The sequence below is a fragment of the Telmatherina bonti genome (genome assembly GCF_933228915.1).
Source record: "Telmatherina bonti genome assembly, chromosome: 13".
NCBI classification, from domain to species: Eukaryota; Metazoa; Chordata; class Actinopteri; order Atheriniformes; family Telmatherinidae; genus Telmatherina; species Telmatherina bonti.
In genome coordinates, this window is record NC_136611.1 from 19,762,519 (window position 1) to 19,782,215 (window position 19,697).

Sequence of the window (19,697 nt, forward strand, 5' to 3'; positions counted from 1 at the left end):
CTAATTATCCATCTTAATAAATTTGTGATAATCTGAAGGTAAAAAACCCAACCTTGGATACTCCCTGTTAAGTTTTGTTGCTACATTTCAAAACTCTTTAAAAACTAAGCTTAATCAAAAATTGAGGTGATACTTTGTTTAGTATCACTCTTCCAAAGTAAATACTATAAGTTATCTTTAGTTTATCTGAAAATCATGGTTTTGAAATTAAAATGTACTAAGAAACAAATTCTAAAGCTAAGATTTTTTTTATGCTTAAATGTAAATCTTATTGATAGATTAGACATAAAACGTTCTCAATTTCATAGCTGGTGCCTCAGCACATTTGAAATACAAATACTTCATTAATACTTAATACTTCATTCTAAATAATAACCTGCATCTGTTTCACTGCCATAAATAGCTAAATGAAATACCAAAAAACCAAACACAAGAGGTTTATTGATGAAACATTACAGTGATATAAATAAAAGTGGTTAATATTAGTCATCAGTACCTTGCATGATACTGGCAAATTGTTGCCGAAATGTCTAAAAATATACAAACTCCCCATCAGAAAATGAAATCCAATTAGAAGTATCGTATGTACATAATTACAAACGTTGCTTAAAAGAAAAAGTTACAATCAGCTCTTGCAACAGCCCAACTTTCCTACAGAGCTTTTGTCACGTTTCATTTAAAAGAAAAAACACAACAACAACGACGACAACAAAAAAAAACCCCATCAAGTATCTAACAGTCTGAAAATTAAATCATTAGACTACAAGGTGCATATTTGACAAAAATGACATCAGTGGCGCTTAGAAGAAAAATAAAAACATCTCCACCATAATGTGCTTTAACTGCTGCTTCAAGATGCATCCGTTCCATTCATGCTTTGATTCATCTGCACTACAGGCATTTATTGGCACCCCTAAATTTTAAGCATATTTAGAAAATCACATCCAATTTAATACTTTTTGATTAAATCAGATTATTCACCAGTTATGTAAACAACTAAAAAAAACAAGGTTTTTATATTGTGAAGCACAACTCAGAGTTCACCAGTAGATGTCAGAGTTGACATGCCCTGAATAACAGAAGAAAAAAAAAAAAGTTATTTTATGAGGAACAGTGGAAGCAGTAGCTGGCACGGTTACCTCATTACAATATATCTTCCATTTTAAATTTAATCTTATCTTTAACTGTAAAAAGCAAAACGATACAGGAATCCCAGTTTGACACTCAAAGAGCATCAAGGTGACCTAGCCCAGTGTGGACTGGTGGTTCCAGCATGTACTTTACGCTGGAAACATGAATTAAAAATAATTCCTGACTTTAAAGAGCAACCCAGTACAAAAAAGAAAAATGATTTAAAAAGAGCCCAAACAACATGGTTGAGACAAACGATGCTTGACAGCTAGAGTAGATGAAAAGAAAAGGATGAAATGTCTAAGTATGAGCAGCACCGAGTCCTTACCTAAAAAAAAAAACAAAAAAAACAAACAAACAAAAAAAAAAACCTTTAGAACCACCGAAAACCTTCAGAAAGTGCAGTAATATGCTGCTGCTAAAAGAACTCCTGCAAACTTAAAGGAGCTTGATCGCGTAATCATCTAACAGCTCCAGAAAGTTCCAGACAAGTGCAAGAAGCTTTCAGATAATTACATGAAATATGATCTCACTGTCGCTAAAGGCTTTACAACCAAATATTAGTGCCATTAGTTGTGCTTTGGCTACATTTTTGTTTGTATTTTTATAAATATATCTTGTTTAATAAATTATCAAAAGCACAATTCACCCATTTAAATTTAATTCCCCAGAAATTCTAAATTGTGCAAGAGATTCAGCGGTGCCAACAACCCTGACCAGCACTGTACGTTGACAACTCTCACGGATCTTTGCCTTTGTTTTCTTTACTGCTGAGGTGAGGCACCTCCTTTAGGCAAGGACTGACATGTGCATTCCATGCCCAGCAAACAACTTCAGAGCCAGAAAAACAAAGACTGTGGTCATGTGAGAGTTCAAAGTCTTCCACTTTAAAATGCTTCCCGTCTGCTGGAAAAGAAGCACTCAAAGTTGCTTTTCTTTTCTGTACACTGTAAACACTTAAAAACAACCCTGTGTGTGATAAGTGACAGCTTGGCAAAATAATAATAATGATAATAATAAAAATAAGTAACTAACACTTGTTCTGAAATGTGTCTTTCCACTCTGCAATTCACTGGTTTTCACAGAGCTATGGTCCCACATAGGATGATTGGTCCAGCTATCTCAGGTTATCCAGTTCTAATATGGCTCGGGTTCAATCAATCTTTCCTCTTTTTCTCATCCACAGTATTAGTGCAGCAGTTACGGAGCATCGTATAAACTAAATTATTGGCCAAACTGGCACAGGTTCCTAGGTGCCATTTTCTGTCCTGCAGGAGTGGTCAGTAGAGGCAGCTGTTGGGGTTAGTGGCTGGTCAGTACCCTGGGTTGGGTCTTTAGACCAATAGAGTCGACTCAGACTCTGGTGCAGTTCGTCTAATTCAGTTGGCAGGGGGATTCCCAGCTCCTGATTGAGGGAAAGAGCTTCAAACCAGTCTTCGAGCTTCTGGGAACATGGACTGAGGGAGGAGGAAAAGGACAGATCAGTGAGGGCATACAGAGGGGATTAAAGTTAGAACCAACCTGACAAGGTTGAGAGAAAACATGAGGAAGCAATCTGGCAGGAGAGGCGTGTCCCTGTTCAAGCACATCCAGATTGCATCTGAAAGAACTTGTTTTTTCCTCACTACTTTCTCTTTTAGACTTGTAAAAAGGAACCGAGTAAAGTTTAGCCTTTTCAGTTTGTTGTTTATTTGCTTTTGCTCTGTTGTGAGTGAGTTATCAGCCCCATCCTTGTGGATTGGTTAAAATTTTTACTACCCCGCTTTTGCACATCTTTGGATACTTGACAGCTATTTGACAATAAAACTTACCTAAGTAAGAGGAATTTAATCTGTTAACCATTACAGTAACAGCAGGTGCTCACCGGTTTTCAGGTGTTAGGTCACAACACGCCACAGCCAGTGGAAAGAAAGCTGGTGGGCAGTCTTCAGGGAGAAACTTTTCCACAAACTTGCCAACATTTAGGCCAAAGTCCAGAGTTCTGGGGAGGCACTCGGGGTCTGCATAGACCTTTCCAATTATCTGAATCAAAGGAATTATAAATTGTTAGGATTAAAGAAACTAACAGATTAACACAGAGAAAAAGTATAAATAGAAATGTTACAGTGAACACATCAACTGCAGCCATAAATATGACTGTTTACTATTGAAAGGAAAACATGCTGCTTATTTTGAATTGTATTTTAAATATATAGAACAATATTTAGTTGAGGGTATTTAGAACTGAAACAAAAAAACTCTTAAATTCAGGATTAAAAATCAAATTAAAACCAGCCCCTCACCTCACAAAGAACAATGCCAAAGGAAAAAATGTCCACCTTCTCATCATAGCGTTTCCCTAAAAAACAAAAAAAAAAAAAAAAAAACAACAAGCAAAGGATAAGAACATGTGCTTGCAGACCAACAGCATGTCTTTGCTGTACTTTAAATGAATAATTCATTCCTCATTTCTTTGTTAATGGTTCACCATTTAGCATTTCAGGAGCCATCCAGTAAGGGTTTCCCACAACAGTGTACCGCTTCTTTCGATCAATGCGTCTGAACGCTCTCTTCTTAGTGGAGGGTTTTTCGGGTGGAGGCTTAACTTTCTCTTCAACTACGAGTCTGGACAGTCCAAAGTCTGCAACAACTACAGTGTTGTCCTGTTGGGAAAAAAGTCAACGTTTCACTGAAAAATGTTTTGATCAAATAATTCAAATATGATTCAGAGAAATCTCAATGAAATGTTCAAATGTTGCTGTTGTGAAATGTTTCCATTTTCAAATAAATGTAATTTGTTTTTAATGCTGTGCTTTAGACATGCTGTCTGACATACACAAAATCATGCTATATTGTCTTGATTTGACATATTTTATGACAGATCTAATTGTTGCGAGCTTTTATCTTATGAAGCGTTAAAAGCCAAATTCTTACAATTTTAGGCTTCACATTGTGTGATGCATAATGGTTGGTTGTATTTAATTAAATTCTGCTTTATTTGTATAGCACCAATTCCCAACAAAGTCTTCTCATAATTTCACCTACCAGTTTAACCAGGCAGTTGTGTGAATTGAGGTCTCTGTGGATGATGCTCATTGAGTGAAGGTAGGCCTATGAAGAAAAAAAACAAAAAAGGAGAACTTTGCTTAGATTGGCCAAAAATCTGGCAAATTTTTACATTGTGGAATCCAAATTATGAACCAGAAATTCAGATGTCAAATCACAGCTGGACAGTCGCACTATGACTTTAAATGCATTACAGTTGCCTTGGATCCTTTCCCAACTTTGTTTTGATCCCTCACCCCACAACTGCGTCAGCATGTTGCATACGTCAGCTTGTAGGCAGCTGATTGAAGCTGATCTTACACCAAATCAATTTAAAATTCAATGAAAGAGAAAATGTGGTCATTCTATATGTCCCAAAGCTCCTCCACTTATCACATTCAATTCAGGAACTTTTGTGCTGACTGCAGTGTTCATAAAAAGTGCCACCAATTTGCAGGTTTACATAAGCCGAGTTAAGCTAAAAATAACAGCTGCTAATTTTATTTAGAATAACATGAGAAGTACTCACCATGCCAGAGGCGATGCTCTTTGCAAAGCTCACCCTTTGTTCCCATGGAAACGGATCCTGTAAAAAGACAACAGTTGTAGTAAAATAGTTCATGGTTAGTGAGTGTGTGTGTTGGGGGGTGTTATAACTGGTGCTCTTCCTCATACTTCTAATTTTTGTAATACTACAGACATACTACCCTACCCTTACCCCTTCATGTACTTTACGGAAAAGTTCCGCTTAAGAACAACATTTACTGGTGGGAGGGGGAGCACAGCTCTTGAATTTCACCTGGGAGTACTTTCTAAAACTTTTTTTATTCCGTGTCCTGGGCATTTAACTGGCAATCCTGCTAATTACAGAGCTGAGAGCAGCCTATCAGTGTAGACTTTACCTTAGGTCACCCCCTCCTACGCAGCACCTTCTGTGGCCACTACAGGGGTTTTTGTGCTCGATTGTGGAAGATGAGGAAGGTTGTGTGGGAAAACAAGAAAAGTTCAACTCACCATGTCTCTGATGAAATCCTTAAGGGTGCCTCCTTCAATAAACTCAGTAATCAAATTGAGCTTCTTGTCCTTGTACAGTACACCGATAAACTTCAGAACGTGGGGGTGATCTAGGTTGCGCATTACTTTGACCTGAAATTTAGATGTGTGACAGAAAACAAGAAGTTCCTCATTGTGAAATAAAGTTATCTCTAATCAGTTCCTAGTAAAGTGAAGCTTCAGTCACAAGGAAAAGGCATTAAATTTAAATCGAACTAATGTGTTCCCACAAGACCACGGCGACAGCCTCAAAATAACAATGTACAAAAGGTGATTGTAGGGAAAAGTGTGTGCTTTCCGTTGCGAATATTAATACAGAGACAGTTCTGTCTGTGAGAAATCACAGACCTCCTGCTGGTGATTACTGACCTCCTTTAGGAAAATTTTTTGTGTCTCCTCATCACAACGGATTAGCTCCTTCATCACCATCACCTCTCCTGTGGCTTTATGAGTCACCTGTGGCAACAGCATGCGTTACTGCAAAATGTCCTGAACAGTGGATTAAATGCATGATGAAAAACTGATCAAACTCAGGAACTGACCTTAATAGCCTGTCCAAAAAAGCCTTTTCCTAAGATCTCTCCGTGTATGAGGTCACATGGCCGGAAAATGCGATGAGAACAGCTACTAGAGGATATTAAGGATTCAGAGCGCCCTATATCTTTTGTAATGAAAGGTGACTCTTTTGGAGAATTTGGCCCCGGAGACTTGCATATGCTGTTACTGCGCCTGATATGGACAGAAAATGATAAATTACAAGTTGTGTAGGCTCATCTGTTGCCTATTAAATGACTAACAATGTGGAAACTTCATGTATTTTTGGCTCCTGTCACGTACCTCAAAGACCTCCTTTTCAGCGTGCCGTCATCAACCACATCTGTTCTTTCCAGAACTGCGTTAGACGGTGAGGAAAGGCGCATGCGGGAGGTGGCTGGGACTCCAGTCCGGGTCATGGGTGATCCCAGTCTGAGCCGATCTAACCGCTGCCTGACTGGGTCATACTCTATCAGCAGCTGTAGCGTGTGACTGGTACAGTGAATAAGGTCGTCCACCTAAAAGCAAGAAGATCCGTGATTGTAGAAATATTTTCACATCTAAAGTATCATGCCATCCCCAGATTGTATGCAATGCCTCCTATGTGACATGAGAGAAGTCCCTGTCAGAGTTTTTTTTAAAAAAAAAAAACCCAAAAAAAACCCCCCACATTTACTGACAATATTAATTATCTTTTTAGCTCTGGTGGTGCAAATTGGAGCAAATTATGGATAATTTTACTTTAGCAAAAGTAATTATACAAGAAGTAAACAGACACAGTTGAAGTGTTTGTTCATCAGGACATGACTGTTAAATGTGGGGTTCCCATTCTGGTTTCTAAATACAACTACCTGGTATGATCCGATTGCAAGGCAATGAAACAACACAAATTGATTATATGACAAATATTATGTGATAAAAACAAAACCTTCTAGATAATAAAGAATCAATCTGAGACTAAGTAAAAAGATAAAAAATAAAATAATCACAGCAGTTGACGACTGCTGTGGAATGCTTTTTAACGTTGCACAGGTGAGATGGTGGGATTGAGCCTTTAAGCCATTCACCTTCCTGTCACAGCTCAAGAATGTATAAATGATGCTGGAATCCAAGTAATGTCAAAAATCCACATCTGAAGTTGTTGTATAACACACACATCTTTGTAGAATGAACTCAAGGAATTAAACTAATAAGGAAGCACATTTGTTTAACTTCAACTGTTTCGAAGCTTACCTCACTGTGCAAATATTAGAAATAATAAAAGGTACAGGCTCACCTCTTCCTCCATCAACGTCCCAACAGGACAGCCATTGATTTCCAGGATCCTGTCTCCAACATGAATAGCATTTCGCACCTCTGGACTGATAAGCATCCCTCTAACCCTGCAGCAAAACATGAACATGTAAGTCCAGGTGGATTAAAAGCAACTGAAAGACAGGATGATGAAGCATGCAGAGCCAGGTCCGCTTGCCACATCTGCCAGCAAAATAATGCCGATCAAAACACGTCTGAGATAGCCTTCAACAATATCAAGCTATTTACAAATACTTTTTCCTTGCAGTGACACACTTACACACACCTGCCAATTAACCAACCTACAATTAGCCTTACGTAAAGCATTACTCATACTGTTCATGGACACAGCTGCAAAGACAGTTACACAGACCAGCTGTCACTTACTCTTTGACTTGAACGTTTGCTGAGCCGTTGACATCCCTCATCACTGACACAGAGAAGCCCCTCTTGCCATTGGCTGCAGAGGGCATTGATATGAGGGTCACTGTGTGGGGCAAGGAGTCGAGGACAGAGTCATGGGAGCGTTTTTCCAACATGGGTGTGAGGACCACCTGCTTATAGCACTTTCCACTGCAAACAGCAAACAATAAAATACAATGTTTAGTTATGTGAGCTTTTTGTTTAAAACACAAAAATATGAAGTAGTCAAGGAGTCAACTTAGTAAAAAAATATCATTTACATGGGTAAATAGTCTTAAAAAATTTTGTGCAAGTGGCTTACCAGTAGAGCTTTGACCTCTCGACTAAGGCGTAGGTATCTGTGTCTTCAATCACCACTTTGCAACTCAGACAAACAAAACACTCTGGGTGGTACTTGTAGTCTCCAGCCACCTGCAGCCAAAAAAACAAACCAACTAATCCTCTGCTCAGCAGAAAACAGAAAATAGTTGTCCTACTGTCAGCTCTGCTGTGCTTCTCTCATGATAAATAAGTGTGTTCTATAGCCAGTTGCTTTCTGGACTCCTCCCACTCTTAGCAGTGACACAGGCGTAACACCTGCTTCACTCTCAGCCATGTCTGGAGTCAGCAATGATGTCACCTTCTGCAGGTCTGAGCTTCTTGTCTCACGGCTGTTCTCGCTTTCAAATCTGTCTCTCATAACCATACAGCCTTCACATGACTGACCAATTTCCCTTTCTGAAACTTGTGCCACACTCACGCCACCTGTCCTCTCTCTCTCTCTCTCTCTCATGCAAGATGAGATAATGTGTCTTTCCCTTGAGCGGGGATGTTATCTAACTAAATACCTGTCAGCCAAATATATTAAGCTCAGGTTAATTTATGTAATCAAACTATTATCAATAAAGTTACAGACCTCTGTGAGTTGTAGGAAAGAACAAAATAATCAAACGAAACAATAACATAAAAAAAATCTAAATAAAAACCACTCCCCCTTAAACCCCCCTCACAAGAATGTGAACAATGTAGGTATTTTTGTTGTCATCGTTTCTGAAGCGGTTTCACCTTTGAGCTGCTCGTCTGGTTTTTTCTTTGTGTATTGCTTCATAAAATAAAATCTAAAACAAAAGACATTTTAATGGATTAATTCTCGCAGTTTAGTTATTTGCTATTTAAACACATTGAGAGTTGTGAAATATTTTTCCAAACATTTACCGCAGGTGTGAGTCAGATACTGACTCACACCTGCGGAAAGGATTCCCTGCTGCTTCCAGGTGATCTCACCCAAATAACTGAGACATCTTACAAGTCTGCCTGCAACTCCCAGCCTTCAAGCCAAACACAAAAGTCACTGCCACAACCTCCGTCATGACCTGCCTCAGGCTTTAACTACAGGACAGAGGTGCAAAAGCCTGGAACAGCAACAGTCAAGTGAACTACAGAAAAAGTCTAGTTTTAGTAAGAAAATAAAATAGAAAACTGGAGCCTTCAAGCAGGATTGCATAAACAAATCATAAAATACCACTTGAAAATATTTAAAAAAAAAAAAAAAAGCATCCCAAAGAATCAATGAACTAACAAATCATTAACCAGGACAAAAACAATAGTGTTCTGGACTTGAATGCTTAACAAGGAGAAGCAGCTCTGCATGACCCTCCTCCGCTGTTGGACCACAATGATTTTCTTTTTGGGTGAGAGGCTGCAATGCCACTTCATCTCTGCCAAAAACACTTGGCTTCACTGGTCGATGAAGCAGGGCGCCAGCACCGAATAGAGGAGTCCATTATGCAAGTTGCTTGGTGGCAAAAAGAAAAACTTCAGTCTGGCTCCATGTTGCTAGACAAGTGACCCTGTTTGTGACCAGAAAGAGCTGCTGTCACCTGAATTTCATGTTTGAGCTTGTATACTCTGAATCTTCTCTGAGAAAAGTTATCACTTATCAGTTAGTGGAGCAAAGGATGTCCTATTTCCTCTGTCAATTATTGCTTTAACAACAGATGATTAAACTCTAAACAAACCAGTGTAGCTCATATTACTAGTGTTGGTAATATGAAAGGAGCCTCTTTACTACAGAGAAGTCTACATGCTCCCAAACCACTAGTCTAGCACCTTCCCACTAGACCCTGTATGTAGGGAAGTGAACCATGGAGAACCTCTGTACAGGCAGGGAAAAAAGTGGGGCCTCAGTGAGGGGAAGCTAATTCACAACTGAAGTCTAGAGCCCCTCATGCTAAGTTCAGCAGCAGCCCAAGTAAAGTGTCACTCATTTGTAAAGAGCCTCAAAAACGGCCCCTTGCTTGCCTTTTATGCATGAAACCATTATTATGGATCAGTGAAAAGAAACTTGAGATCTGAGAGCACCAACATGCTCTGTGGCCTTTCTGGTGTCTGTACGTGTGTGTGTGTGTGTGTTTGTGTTGGGGGGGGGGGGGGGGGGGGGGGGGGACTTTAATTGCTGTTATGTGATCATGGCAAGGGAGACCCAGAGAACCTGGCACTCGCATGCAACAAAATGGTAGTCAAACATTCCCAACTCTGGGCTAAAACATATTTAACTGGAGATACATAAAATAACAACACAGGCAAACAGATAGAAATGACTTTAGACAAATAAGTTAACAGTCTGGTTGGCAGTATTGTCTGCCCATCCATTTTCTATACTTGCTTAATCTAATTCAAGATCATAGGTGTGCTGGAAACTTTTTCCCAGCAGCCACTTGGTGAGAGGCAGGGTACATGTTGGTCAGGCTGGCAGTCCTTTACCAGGCCAACACAAAGATAAGTGAAACAAATACCCATGCATGTTCACAATCACTTCAAGCGTCAGTGTAGAGTTGTCAATTAAACTAACATTGCCATGGTTTTGGACTTGCATGGTTTGGGCAGAAGTCGGGGGGATGGAAAGAAACCCATGGATACACAGGAAATACACACATATTTAACATGACTGAATAAAAACATGGCGTGACTGTGTGGTCACTCTGAAAAGCTGTAAAGAGTTTGTTACCAGTGTGTGTCACTATCTATTTAACTTCAACATTTATCATATAAAGAGTTGAAATCTTTAAAAAAACAAAACAAAAAAAAATTAATTTAGAAAATAACTGTAAACATTTGAGGTCAGAATGCCACTGATTTTACATCTTTATTAATATTGGGTGCTAATTATACTTTTACTTAAACAAAACCTTTTTTGCCATTTCCACTGTTCTGGCACTGAATGGTTAACAATGAAACAGGACAGCGTTTCGCTGCAGCTTGTAAACCACGTCATCTGCTGTTCTCCAAGAGCTCTGACCATTTGAATTTATTTCAATTTCTGAACACACTCATTTGAATACAATCTTGTTAACTTTGTGTGAGCTTCAGGCTTGAAATACATTAGATACCTGTTACAACATGCACTGATCACTGATTCTGTCATTGCACATGAAGAATTATCAATACAGGCATCTGCAAGATGTTGGTGTTATCACCCTTTCATACAAGAAATAAAAGAAAAATCAGACTTGCTGCAGATGAGGTCATGAACTATCATGCAGTTGTGTATCCCAGTTTTGAGTGTTAAGTCCTCTGCATGCGTGTTTCCTGAGACTGCAGCTTCTTACATCATATGCTGACTCAGCCAGGGAGAAGTGGTGGCAAAATAGCTTAAAGGAGCAAAAGCCAAAACAAACTTGCTGCTTGCTGACCAGTGGTGTAACAATGACATTCAGTAAACCACATCTGCATTTTAAGTGGCTGGCCATTCTGTTGAGGGTCTTAAAACTGAAGAAATTTTCATTCACAAATATTACATCATCTTTTAAAAAAAATAATAACTAAAAAAAATTGTATCTAAGATACGGTAAGAAAGCATAGTAGTAACCTTGGCACTGAAGTGATACGAAAGCAAGCAAAATACCGGGCCAGGTCAGAATGCCATACTGTAGTAATGCTAATAAAGAAGAAAGCAAGTGAAAGAGTTACAGGACTCGCCAGAGACATTTATAACCAAAAGATGCACATTAAATCTTAAGTTTTAAAAAAATGCTGTGACTTTTATTTCCCGTAATGCAACTTAATCATGCCAAATGCCACATCCTTCCCGGCTGTTAGATGCTCACCTCTGTCACGGACCACATCGCTGCACGTCTAAACATTCCAGAGTCACAGAAATATCATCAAATGTTTTCACATTCCTTCAAACACGCTGACGTCTTAAATCTGTAAAGTTAATTAGGAGCTTTTTTTCTAAAAGATCGGTCATGTTAACCTTGGTATTGGGCCAACAGACTGGTGTAGCTTAGTGTTCTAGACAAAGTGTATTAAGTGTAAAGCAATGACTGCAGCAGACATACCATTGCAGGTCCGGTCATGAGCAGAGAACAACCGTGGCAAAGCTCGCCAAAATTCTCCCAGTAGTGTTTTCGACAGTACAGCTTGCCGTCCTTCTCATAGTACCAGTTTGTCAGGTGGTCGGAGCACACAGAGCACCTAAGGAGATAAACACAACCATCGTCACACACCCTCAAAGAAAGAGATTAAGGATTCTTGATGGCCTAAATGTACACATGAGGCAGGGCACGCAAGATCTCAAATCATAGTGTTGAACTCTTCATTGAGGTGGAATGAAGCATTAGTGAGAAGCACATCACAGATGAAATGTTCTTTCCTCTGACTAACAAGGTACGAAGGGGAGTAAACACTTTGTTCCTGAGGTGTGTAGGTCTGCCATGGGTGCTGTTATTTGTGCAGTGTTGCCCCATTAGAAAGAAAGAGTGTATCCACACTGCAGAGGGAGAATGTGGAAGTCAGCATCAGAGTGCCACAGCAGAGCTTTTGAAGATGGTGGATATATTTGGTTACCAGACTCGGCATCTCATGACTACAGATAAATTACGGGTTTCCAGCACCTTCATGGAACTGAGCTGTTCAAGAAAAGACACCATTTTCAGAACAATCACACCCAGGCTAAAAACAAATCACTATGAGGGCAAAGTCCACAGATCATCTGCTTGTTTACTGCTCATTTTGCTTAGAGTCACTTAAATTTATCATTACTCATATATTCTTATCAGTCAATGTAAACCCTAGCAAGTCACCCTGTTAACCTTGAGATCAAGAGGTGCAAACCATTAAGTCATTCCTCGTTTCAGGATGGATCTTAAGTTACAGAGTTTGTGTATTTTACATGTCGTCTACAAGTCCTGTTGAAAATCTTTAATCCTAGACTGTATTTACCCATTCCTAACTAATTTGAACTCTGACATTTGGACGGTTTTCTGGTTGAGAAAACACATTTTTCTTTGTCTTTGCTGAAGGAAACTTTGCTCTGTGACCAGAAGGATGATTACTCTGACAAACTTTCACCTGACTTCCTTCAGACCACAGTTTCCAATCTTGTTGCTTAGGATCCGCTGTCCTGCACATGAGAGGTTTCTCTGTATCCACAACTAGCTCCAATTAACAGCACAACAAAAGGCTTTTACTGACCTTGAAGACAAGATGAAAGAAAAGTGTTGCAGCAGGGAAACACCTAAAACTAGGAAATCCTTTAAATAACAGAATCAGGAAAGTGTCCAGACTTTCAATATATATCGGTGCTTTACTGTAGAATAAATGGCTGCCATCTCCTTTGCTCCTTTCCTTGAAATAATTCTGATATAATCAGTAAGTTTTTTTTTTTTTTTTTTTTTTTTAAACAGGAGTTACTTTTAAGGTTTTATGAAGCCTGCAGCAAATAAAATTTGTGACATCATTAATCTCACCCGATGCAGATTTGCCAATCAATGAGTTTCATTCAATCCTTGTGCTATAAACAGCAATCACAACTGGTGCTCTGCTGACTGCAGTTTCTGTTGTACTTGAGCTGTCTAACCTGTCACCTGAGGAGACACTTGGCAAACTACAGGGATGTTTCTGGCCACAGCATTGGGACAAAATGTTCAGAGGGAGGAATTCTAAAGGTGCTATTAAGATGGAAAGTCACTGCAGGGTGCGAGCGTTCCTTACAGGAGCAGAACTGGTTCTGCCAACCGTGGAAGAAACACCTTGTCAGAGATGAGGTTACAAATATTTCTGGACTTAGATTTTTGAAGTGTTCTGCAGGATTTATTAACGATTTGCAGCTGTTCATTAACATTTTTAACTCTCTCTAAGTAAAGCAAGTGTGCTGAGAGAGATTTAAGATTAAGACGATGCAATGCAATTGCAATGAATAGACGTGCAATGTTCACAGGACTACAGGACGAGGTTTTGCTTAAGCCTCAGATAAAAACAAAAGCACTGAACATGAGAACATGTTCAGGTAGTTTTCAGGAATGACTGCAAAAATAAACTCTGTAATAAAAAGAGCCATTTTGGGAAAAGGGCTGCAGTGTGGTGCTACTAAAGAATCAGGTTTTTTTCCTCTTATGGAGCTATTTAATACTTTGCATTTGTATTTTGTCTACATTTCTGCCGTTTTGGAGCTGAGCTCTCAGCTATCTTCAGCTGAGACTCACATTACGTTGTTCTCTGCACCGCAGGTATGGCTGATCCAGGATTATTGACTTTGGCACAGATTCCAGATATTTTAGAATTTTCTGGCATAACTTGAGAGGGAGCAATCCTTCAGACTGAAGACCACATGTTTGAGACTCGGCTGCAGAGAGAAAAGCAAGGAACTGGAAAATAACTGGCTCCGAGGCCAGAGGGAACATTCAGTCTCGCATCCAGACGTCCATGTTTATGCCTTAGTGACACGAATATGAAGAAAACTAAATGCTGAAGATGAACATAAGGTCAGCATCATGACTCTTGCTTGACACATCACACTGTGATGTGATGAGGGGCTGAAGAGCAAAATGTTTGCTGAGCACGTCAAAACTATATGAGTAATGGTGGCTCAGTTACTGTGGTTACACCTGCATTAAAGGCCAAATGTCTGATTCATGTGATTTATGACAAAAAAAAACCCAAAAATAAAATCCAACTTCTGAATTTACAAGGAATTAAAAAAAGATCCTTATTGAATAAATACTTTATAAAAGGGCAAGCCAAACACAAAATAACCATGGCTACCATTTTAATCAGGCATATCTTCCATGTAATATTGCAAAAACAGCCTGCAAACTTTGTCTTGATGCATTGCTAAATATCAAATAATGTTTTCCTTTATTTGTGTGGAGCAAATAATTTATGCAGTTTGCTGTCAGAGGGTGGCGCTACAGCTACACCATGTATCTAATCGCACTGATAAATCAAGAAACAAATCAAATCCAGAAACAGAACCTCAGATAGAAAAGAGAAGTTACCTTGATCAGAAAAAATGAAAAAGTTACTTCCGATTACTTTTTGACCATGTTGTGATTATGCTAATGCAGGGGTGAGCGGCTCAGGCGCCGCAGTCCTGGAATGTTAGGAGTTTCTATGCTGCAACACATCTAACACACACCAGACTCAATGAGAAGACTTTTTGACATTAACTCTGTGCAAATTACCCTCAGGTCTGAGTTGTGTGTTGCAAGAGGGAAACTAAGGCTTGCAGGACTGTGCCCCTCAAGGCTTGGCGTTGCACACCACTGTGCTAATATGTCAATTATCACTGAAAACAGATTATAGTTAGTATGATAAGATATAATCAGTAACACATGTGCCCCAGGAGAACTTGGCACATGCCTTTTTTAACCTCTTGCAGTGGGCATGAACTAAAAGGCAAAAACCACTTAAAACAAGCCTTTTCTTCCCTTTATGAAGAAATTTAGTGACATCACTCTGTGAAATTCATAAAACTGTTCATGAATTTTCTTAGTACAGGGTTGCTGAGTCCTGCATCCTCAAATCATGAAGATTCTTCCATCATTCAGTACTTTTCATCCTCAAAAACCCATTTCTGCCTGTTGGTGCAGAAAACAGTCTCAAAGTCCTCTGGAAGCTTCAGTCAGACCAGTTTTGCTTTTGTTTTTTTTAAGGTATTCCATTTTATTTTAGCTTAGTTTTTTCAAAACAAAGTTGTAGTTTTATTTGCCAACAAATGTCCAACAGAATTGTTCTTGGTATTTTTGTTTAAAGTGTGAACTGGAATTTTATTAAACTGAGATTTCTGACAGTATTTTCCCATTTCTTTTAGATTCCCGTGGGTCTCCTGTTGTCATGTGGTCCGTTTAAGATTAAGATTGTGACATTATTCACACTGACCACACTAACTTGATAAGAGCACAGGTTGGCTGTGACCAAACTTTATTTTTATCTTCATTTATTGAACAGGCTGCTTGGAAACACAAGCATTTCAACTTTGTCTCCTTCACTGAAACCCCTGACTGAGAAACTTAAGAAACACTGAAGATATTCCTTTTTCCATCCCTGACTGAGGGGTTATTAAGTACGCTCTACACAGACCTAAAAAGTACAACTGCTTGAGTGTTATGCAGTCATTTCTGTCTTAAATCAAACTGCATTTTCTGGTTAATCAGTGCAGATTAACCAGTGCTGCTAAATCTGAACGGATTCAGAGACTTTTTCTTACAAATCGGCTAAAATGTAACAAGATATTAAAAGATAAGTCAAAGTTTGACATTAGGTAGCTTATTCCTCTGACTATCAAGTTTTTTTTTGTCCAACAGCAAACATTTGTTTGAAAATTAACAAAATAAAATTACTTATGTGCTTAAGATTTAATCAGACAAAACAAAATATACTTACAATATTTTCACTTTGATTTTATTGTTTTCAAATATTGTTGACCCCCCCCATAAAAAAAAAAAAGAAAGCAAGAAAAACAAAATGTTATGACAAAAGTCAAAGGTCAGAATATTTCAACCTGTATCAAACGCAGAACACCACTGTCAGCATCATTCTATAACAAAATCACTCAAACTGTCCCACAGGACCCAAACATAAGAAGACAAACATGCAGCATTTCAACAGGTACTGAATGTGTGACTTTCAGTATAAATGATCAAATGTGTCTAGAAAAACTTCCGCTTTGGTCTGAACAGAAAAGCTTTTTTAAGACTAAAACACCTGATACACGGTAATTATTGCCCAATGTATCCTACAACGTCTAGATGAAGTAATGTTGAGCACTTATGAAAACACCTGACTTCCTTCCGTACATGCTCCAGAATTGGAGGGGGGCGGGGGGTGTTCACACCAAACTCAGGTGGTTCTACACTGAACAATGCAATCCTCATGCCTGCACAAACATTACAGAGCAAACATTACTCATTTCCTAAAATCCACATTCCTGCTGGAGACTATTTCTTTGTTGAAATGTGGAAATAAAAGGAGGGGGACGTGCACAAATGGCCTGGAAGAACTGCAGAGGGAGAGTTTGATTTTTTTTATATGAATGTACCATTTTTAACCTCAATCCAGGAAGCTCAAGGTAATGATTGATTCTTGACATCATTTATAAAATTGGGCTAAGATTAAGAAGCATGTGGGAAAGAGAAAGATGCTGATTCATGTCAAGGTAAAGCGGTAGAGCTGTATCATCTTCCCAATTATTATACAGCTTCTTTTGCTCATTAAACACAAAAACCAGAAAAAAAACCCAAAAAACAAACAAAAAAAAAAACAACAAATTCTCAAAGCAGACATTTTATTGAGCCTGAAGCTTGTTGTCATTCCACTGTCTAAACCCTAAAATATTCAAACAGGTCAGAAGCAGCAAGTCTGCACACTTGTGCAGCTAAAGCTGAATGTGTAACAAAAAACATATTGTAAGACGCGATGAGCAAGAACATATGCCTCAAAGTCTAAGCATGGACTGTTTTTGTTCAATGTTCCCCAAGTCTCCGGCACATCGGATTTTGACTGAAAGGAATTAAGATAGATTGAAGAACTAAATGGCTCCACCCTTTATTGAAACAAGGCATGATGATAAGATCAGAAGCCTTGTACACACTAGTGAAGGGCATAAAAAACAACTTTCTTTGCAGAAAATAAAGGCTTCTGTTGTGTCTGAGACAACGGCTTACATCTCTGAATCGCTGTCTAGGAATGCAGAACACAGCAAGCTAAATTTACCATTACCTATGGGTCTCAACAACACTACCAGGCCTACTGGAACAAGAATGACGACGGCTAGTAAGAATGTTACACAAGGTGGAGGTACACGCAGCGCAGAGTGGCAACATGGAGACAATAGAGAATAGCAACAAAATCAGGTATTATTTCAGCAAGGGCATTTTTTTTTTTTTTTTTGTTTTCTTAAGGAGCTTTGTTATGCAAAGAATGCAATACCACACAATGGTGTCAGATGAGTTCAGTCGCGGCATTTCTAGACTGGAATCAAACCTCAGAAACAAATATAAGTAAATAAGTCTGCAAATGTTCTTAAAGTAAGACTCCAAGAAAATATAGTTAGGGAGGGAATTCTGTGGTAGATTATGTGGCACAGCTATGTTGCCTTTGAGATGATGGCAAGAATCTGCTGAAGTATACATATCAGAGCTAAAACCCTTTTTGTTATTTATATGGTAAATCTATTAAAATATGTATTTAAAAAAGATTAAGTAAATAAACATCTTTTTTTGTTCTTCAGACAAGCCAATAAGTAAGTTTCTAACAGATAAAGCTTTTCTGGCTTTAAAACTGAGCCCAAGATATAGGACTGTGTTGAGAAAACCCAAACTAGTTTGGTATATTTAATTTTTAAGCCACAAAGCTTTTAAATGCGCAAATTCCATTTCTGGAATTCCCGTATGTTAAAAAAAAAAAAAGAAAAAAAAAAAAAGTCTTTTAATGTGGAAAAATGACTACTGCCATATACTTGATGCTTTACACAATTCACACAATACCAGGAAAAGCCATAGCTGTGTGCCATAAAACAGATAAAAAGGGTACACCCTAATAGAAAAAAATAAAAAAGCACATTCATGTTCGCCCACGTTTGTTTCATATTGTTCAGCTTGGCTAGAAGCTAACATCCATGTGTATTTTATCATAGTTCTGAACAAGCAGTATGCAGAAATGTCACATATCTGTTTTGTCCAGCAGCTGTTTGAAAACGCCTAAAACAATGTAGACTTTCTTGTTTTACATGGGAAAAGGTGAATGCTGCTGTAAACCAAAGGAAAAACCCTTTGAACCCAACATGATGTTGGCATGTACATTATGCACATGTATGTGGGTTTGCTGTACCTAACAGACATCCCACTGAGGTGCAGTGACCTGTGACTATGAGAGCTTCCATAGTTTCTACTGTGGAAATCATTAAACTTCAGCACAGAGGGGCAAAGTCCAGGAGGCCAGGACCACTATGGAAGTGACCAGTACACATTCAAGAACCTGATCTGTCAGCTCTGGCATGAGTAGGAATAACATCGTAGATGGAGTGTTTGTACAGGAAGGCACAAAAATAAATCCACGCTGACGTTTCAGACAGAAGCTTCTGGCAGCATCCACGTGAGCATTTACACATTTAAACAGAGAGCAGCTCACATGTTGACCAATAGGTGGGAGGGGAACAATGTCCCCTCTCAAGCCTGACAAAGCTGGCTCATTAACCCAGAGGTATGCCCAACTTCACAGCCCAGGACCACTTACTGAAAGCAGGCGTTGTGCCAGGTGTCCTGGAGGACTTTCATGTGAAACGAGTCTTGAATTTTCTCCCCGCATCCCGCACAGTTGTAGTTACCTGCAAAACAACAAGAAGAAAAAGTATTCACTGGACAGCAGAGCTGCTGAGAAAAATAATAAATAAATAGAGAAAGTGGGTGTGAGTTAACAACGTGTGCCAGCCTCTTCAGTAAAACTTCAACCTGTGTTAAATGCCTGCAGCGGTGCATCCGTTTCACAGTTTAATTAAACGACGCAACATTTCAATTAATCTGAAACAATGTAACAGCGCTTCGTTACAACCTGAAACGCTCCTTACTTTCTGGTTCCTCCATCTACTCTCCGAGAGCGTCGTCGAGGTTCAGGTCCTTCTACAAACTTATCATACTGAAGCAGGAGATCTGTCATGTGCCGCCTCAAACTTTCTTCCCTGCAGGACTTCCACTCAGCCAACACTCCCAGCTCAGACAACAGCAGCAGGAAATCACAACTTCTATAAAGCTACACAGAAAAAGCGACTCCCATCCAGAGCCGCTTTCTTGCCAATGGCAGAATAAGTGACGTAATGTAGCCTCCACATTCCTGTACGGAGAGCGAGAGGGCTCAACTGCAGCACCTGGGAGCGGGAGAGCGCTGAGGTTCAGTCCCAGACTGAAAGGGAAGAATGGTGGCGCCATCTACTGGCAGTATAGCAGCTCTGCAATGCGCAGCAGGATCAGTTCACACATTTCTTA

General features: G+C 39.2%; 1 protein-coding gene across 1 annotated transcript; it reads right to left on the reverse strand.

The window, feature by feature from the left end:
- Window positions 1–480: 480 nt before the first annotated feature.
- On the reverse strand, window positions 481–19,417 carry limk2 (LIM domain kinase 2). The gene is made up of 16 exons (XM_079250714.1): window positions 19,283–19,417; window positions 18,952–19,042; window positions 11,778–11,913; window positions 7,760–7,869; window positions 7,423–7,608; window positions 7,019–7,124; window positions 6,046–6,260; window positions 5,751–5,937; window positions 5,578–5,664; window positions 5,170–5,301; window positions 4,685–4,741; window positions 4,156–4,221; window positions 3,599–3,773; window positions 3,414–3,469; window positions 2,996–3,153; window positions 481–2,588 (listed from the first exon to the last, which is right to left on the reverse strand). Exons 1-16 carry the CDS (start codon window positions 19,296–19,298, stop codon window positions 2,381–2,383), a joined length of 1,986 nt encoding a protein of 661 aa, XP_079106840.1. The 5' UTR covers window positions 19,299–19,417; the 3' UTR covers window positions 481–2,380.
- Window positions 19,418–19,697: the final 280 nt, after the last annotated feature.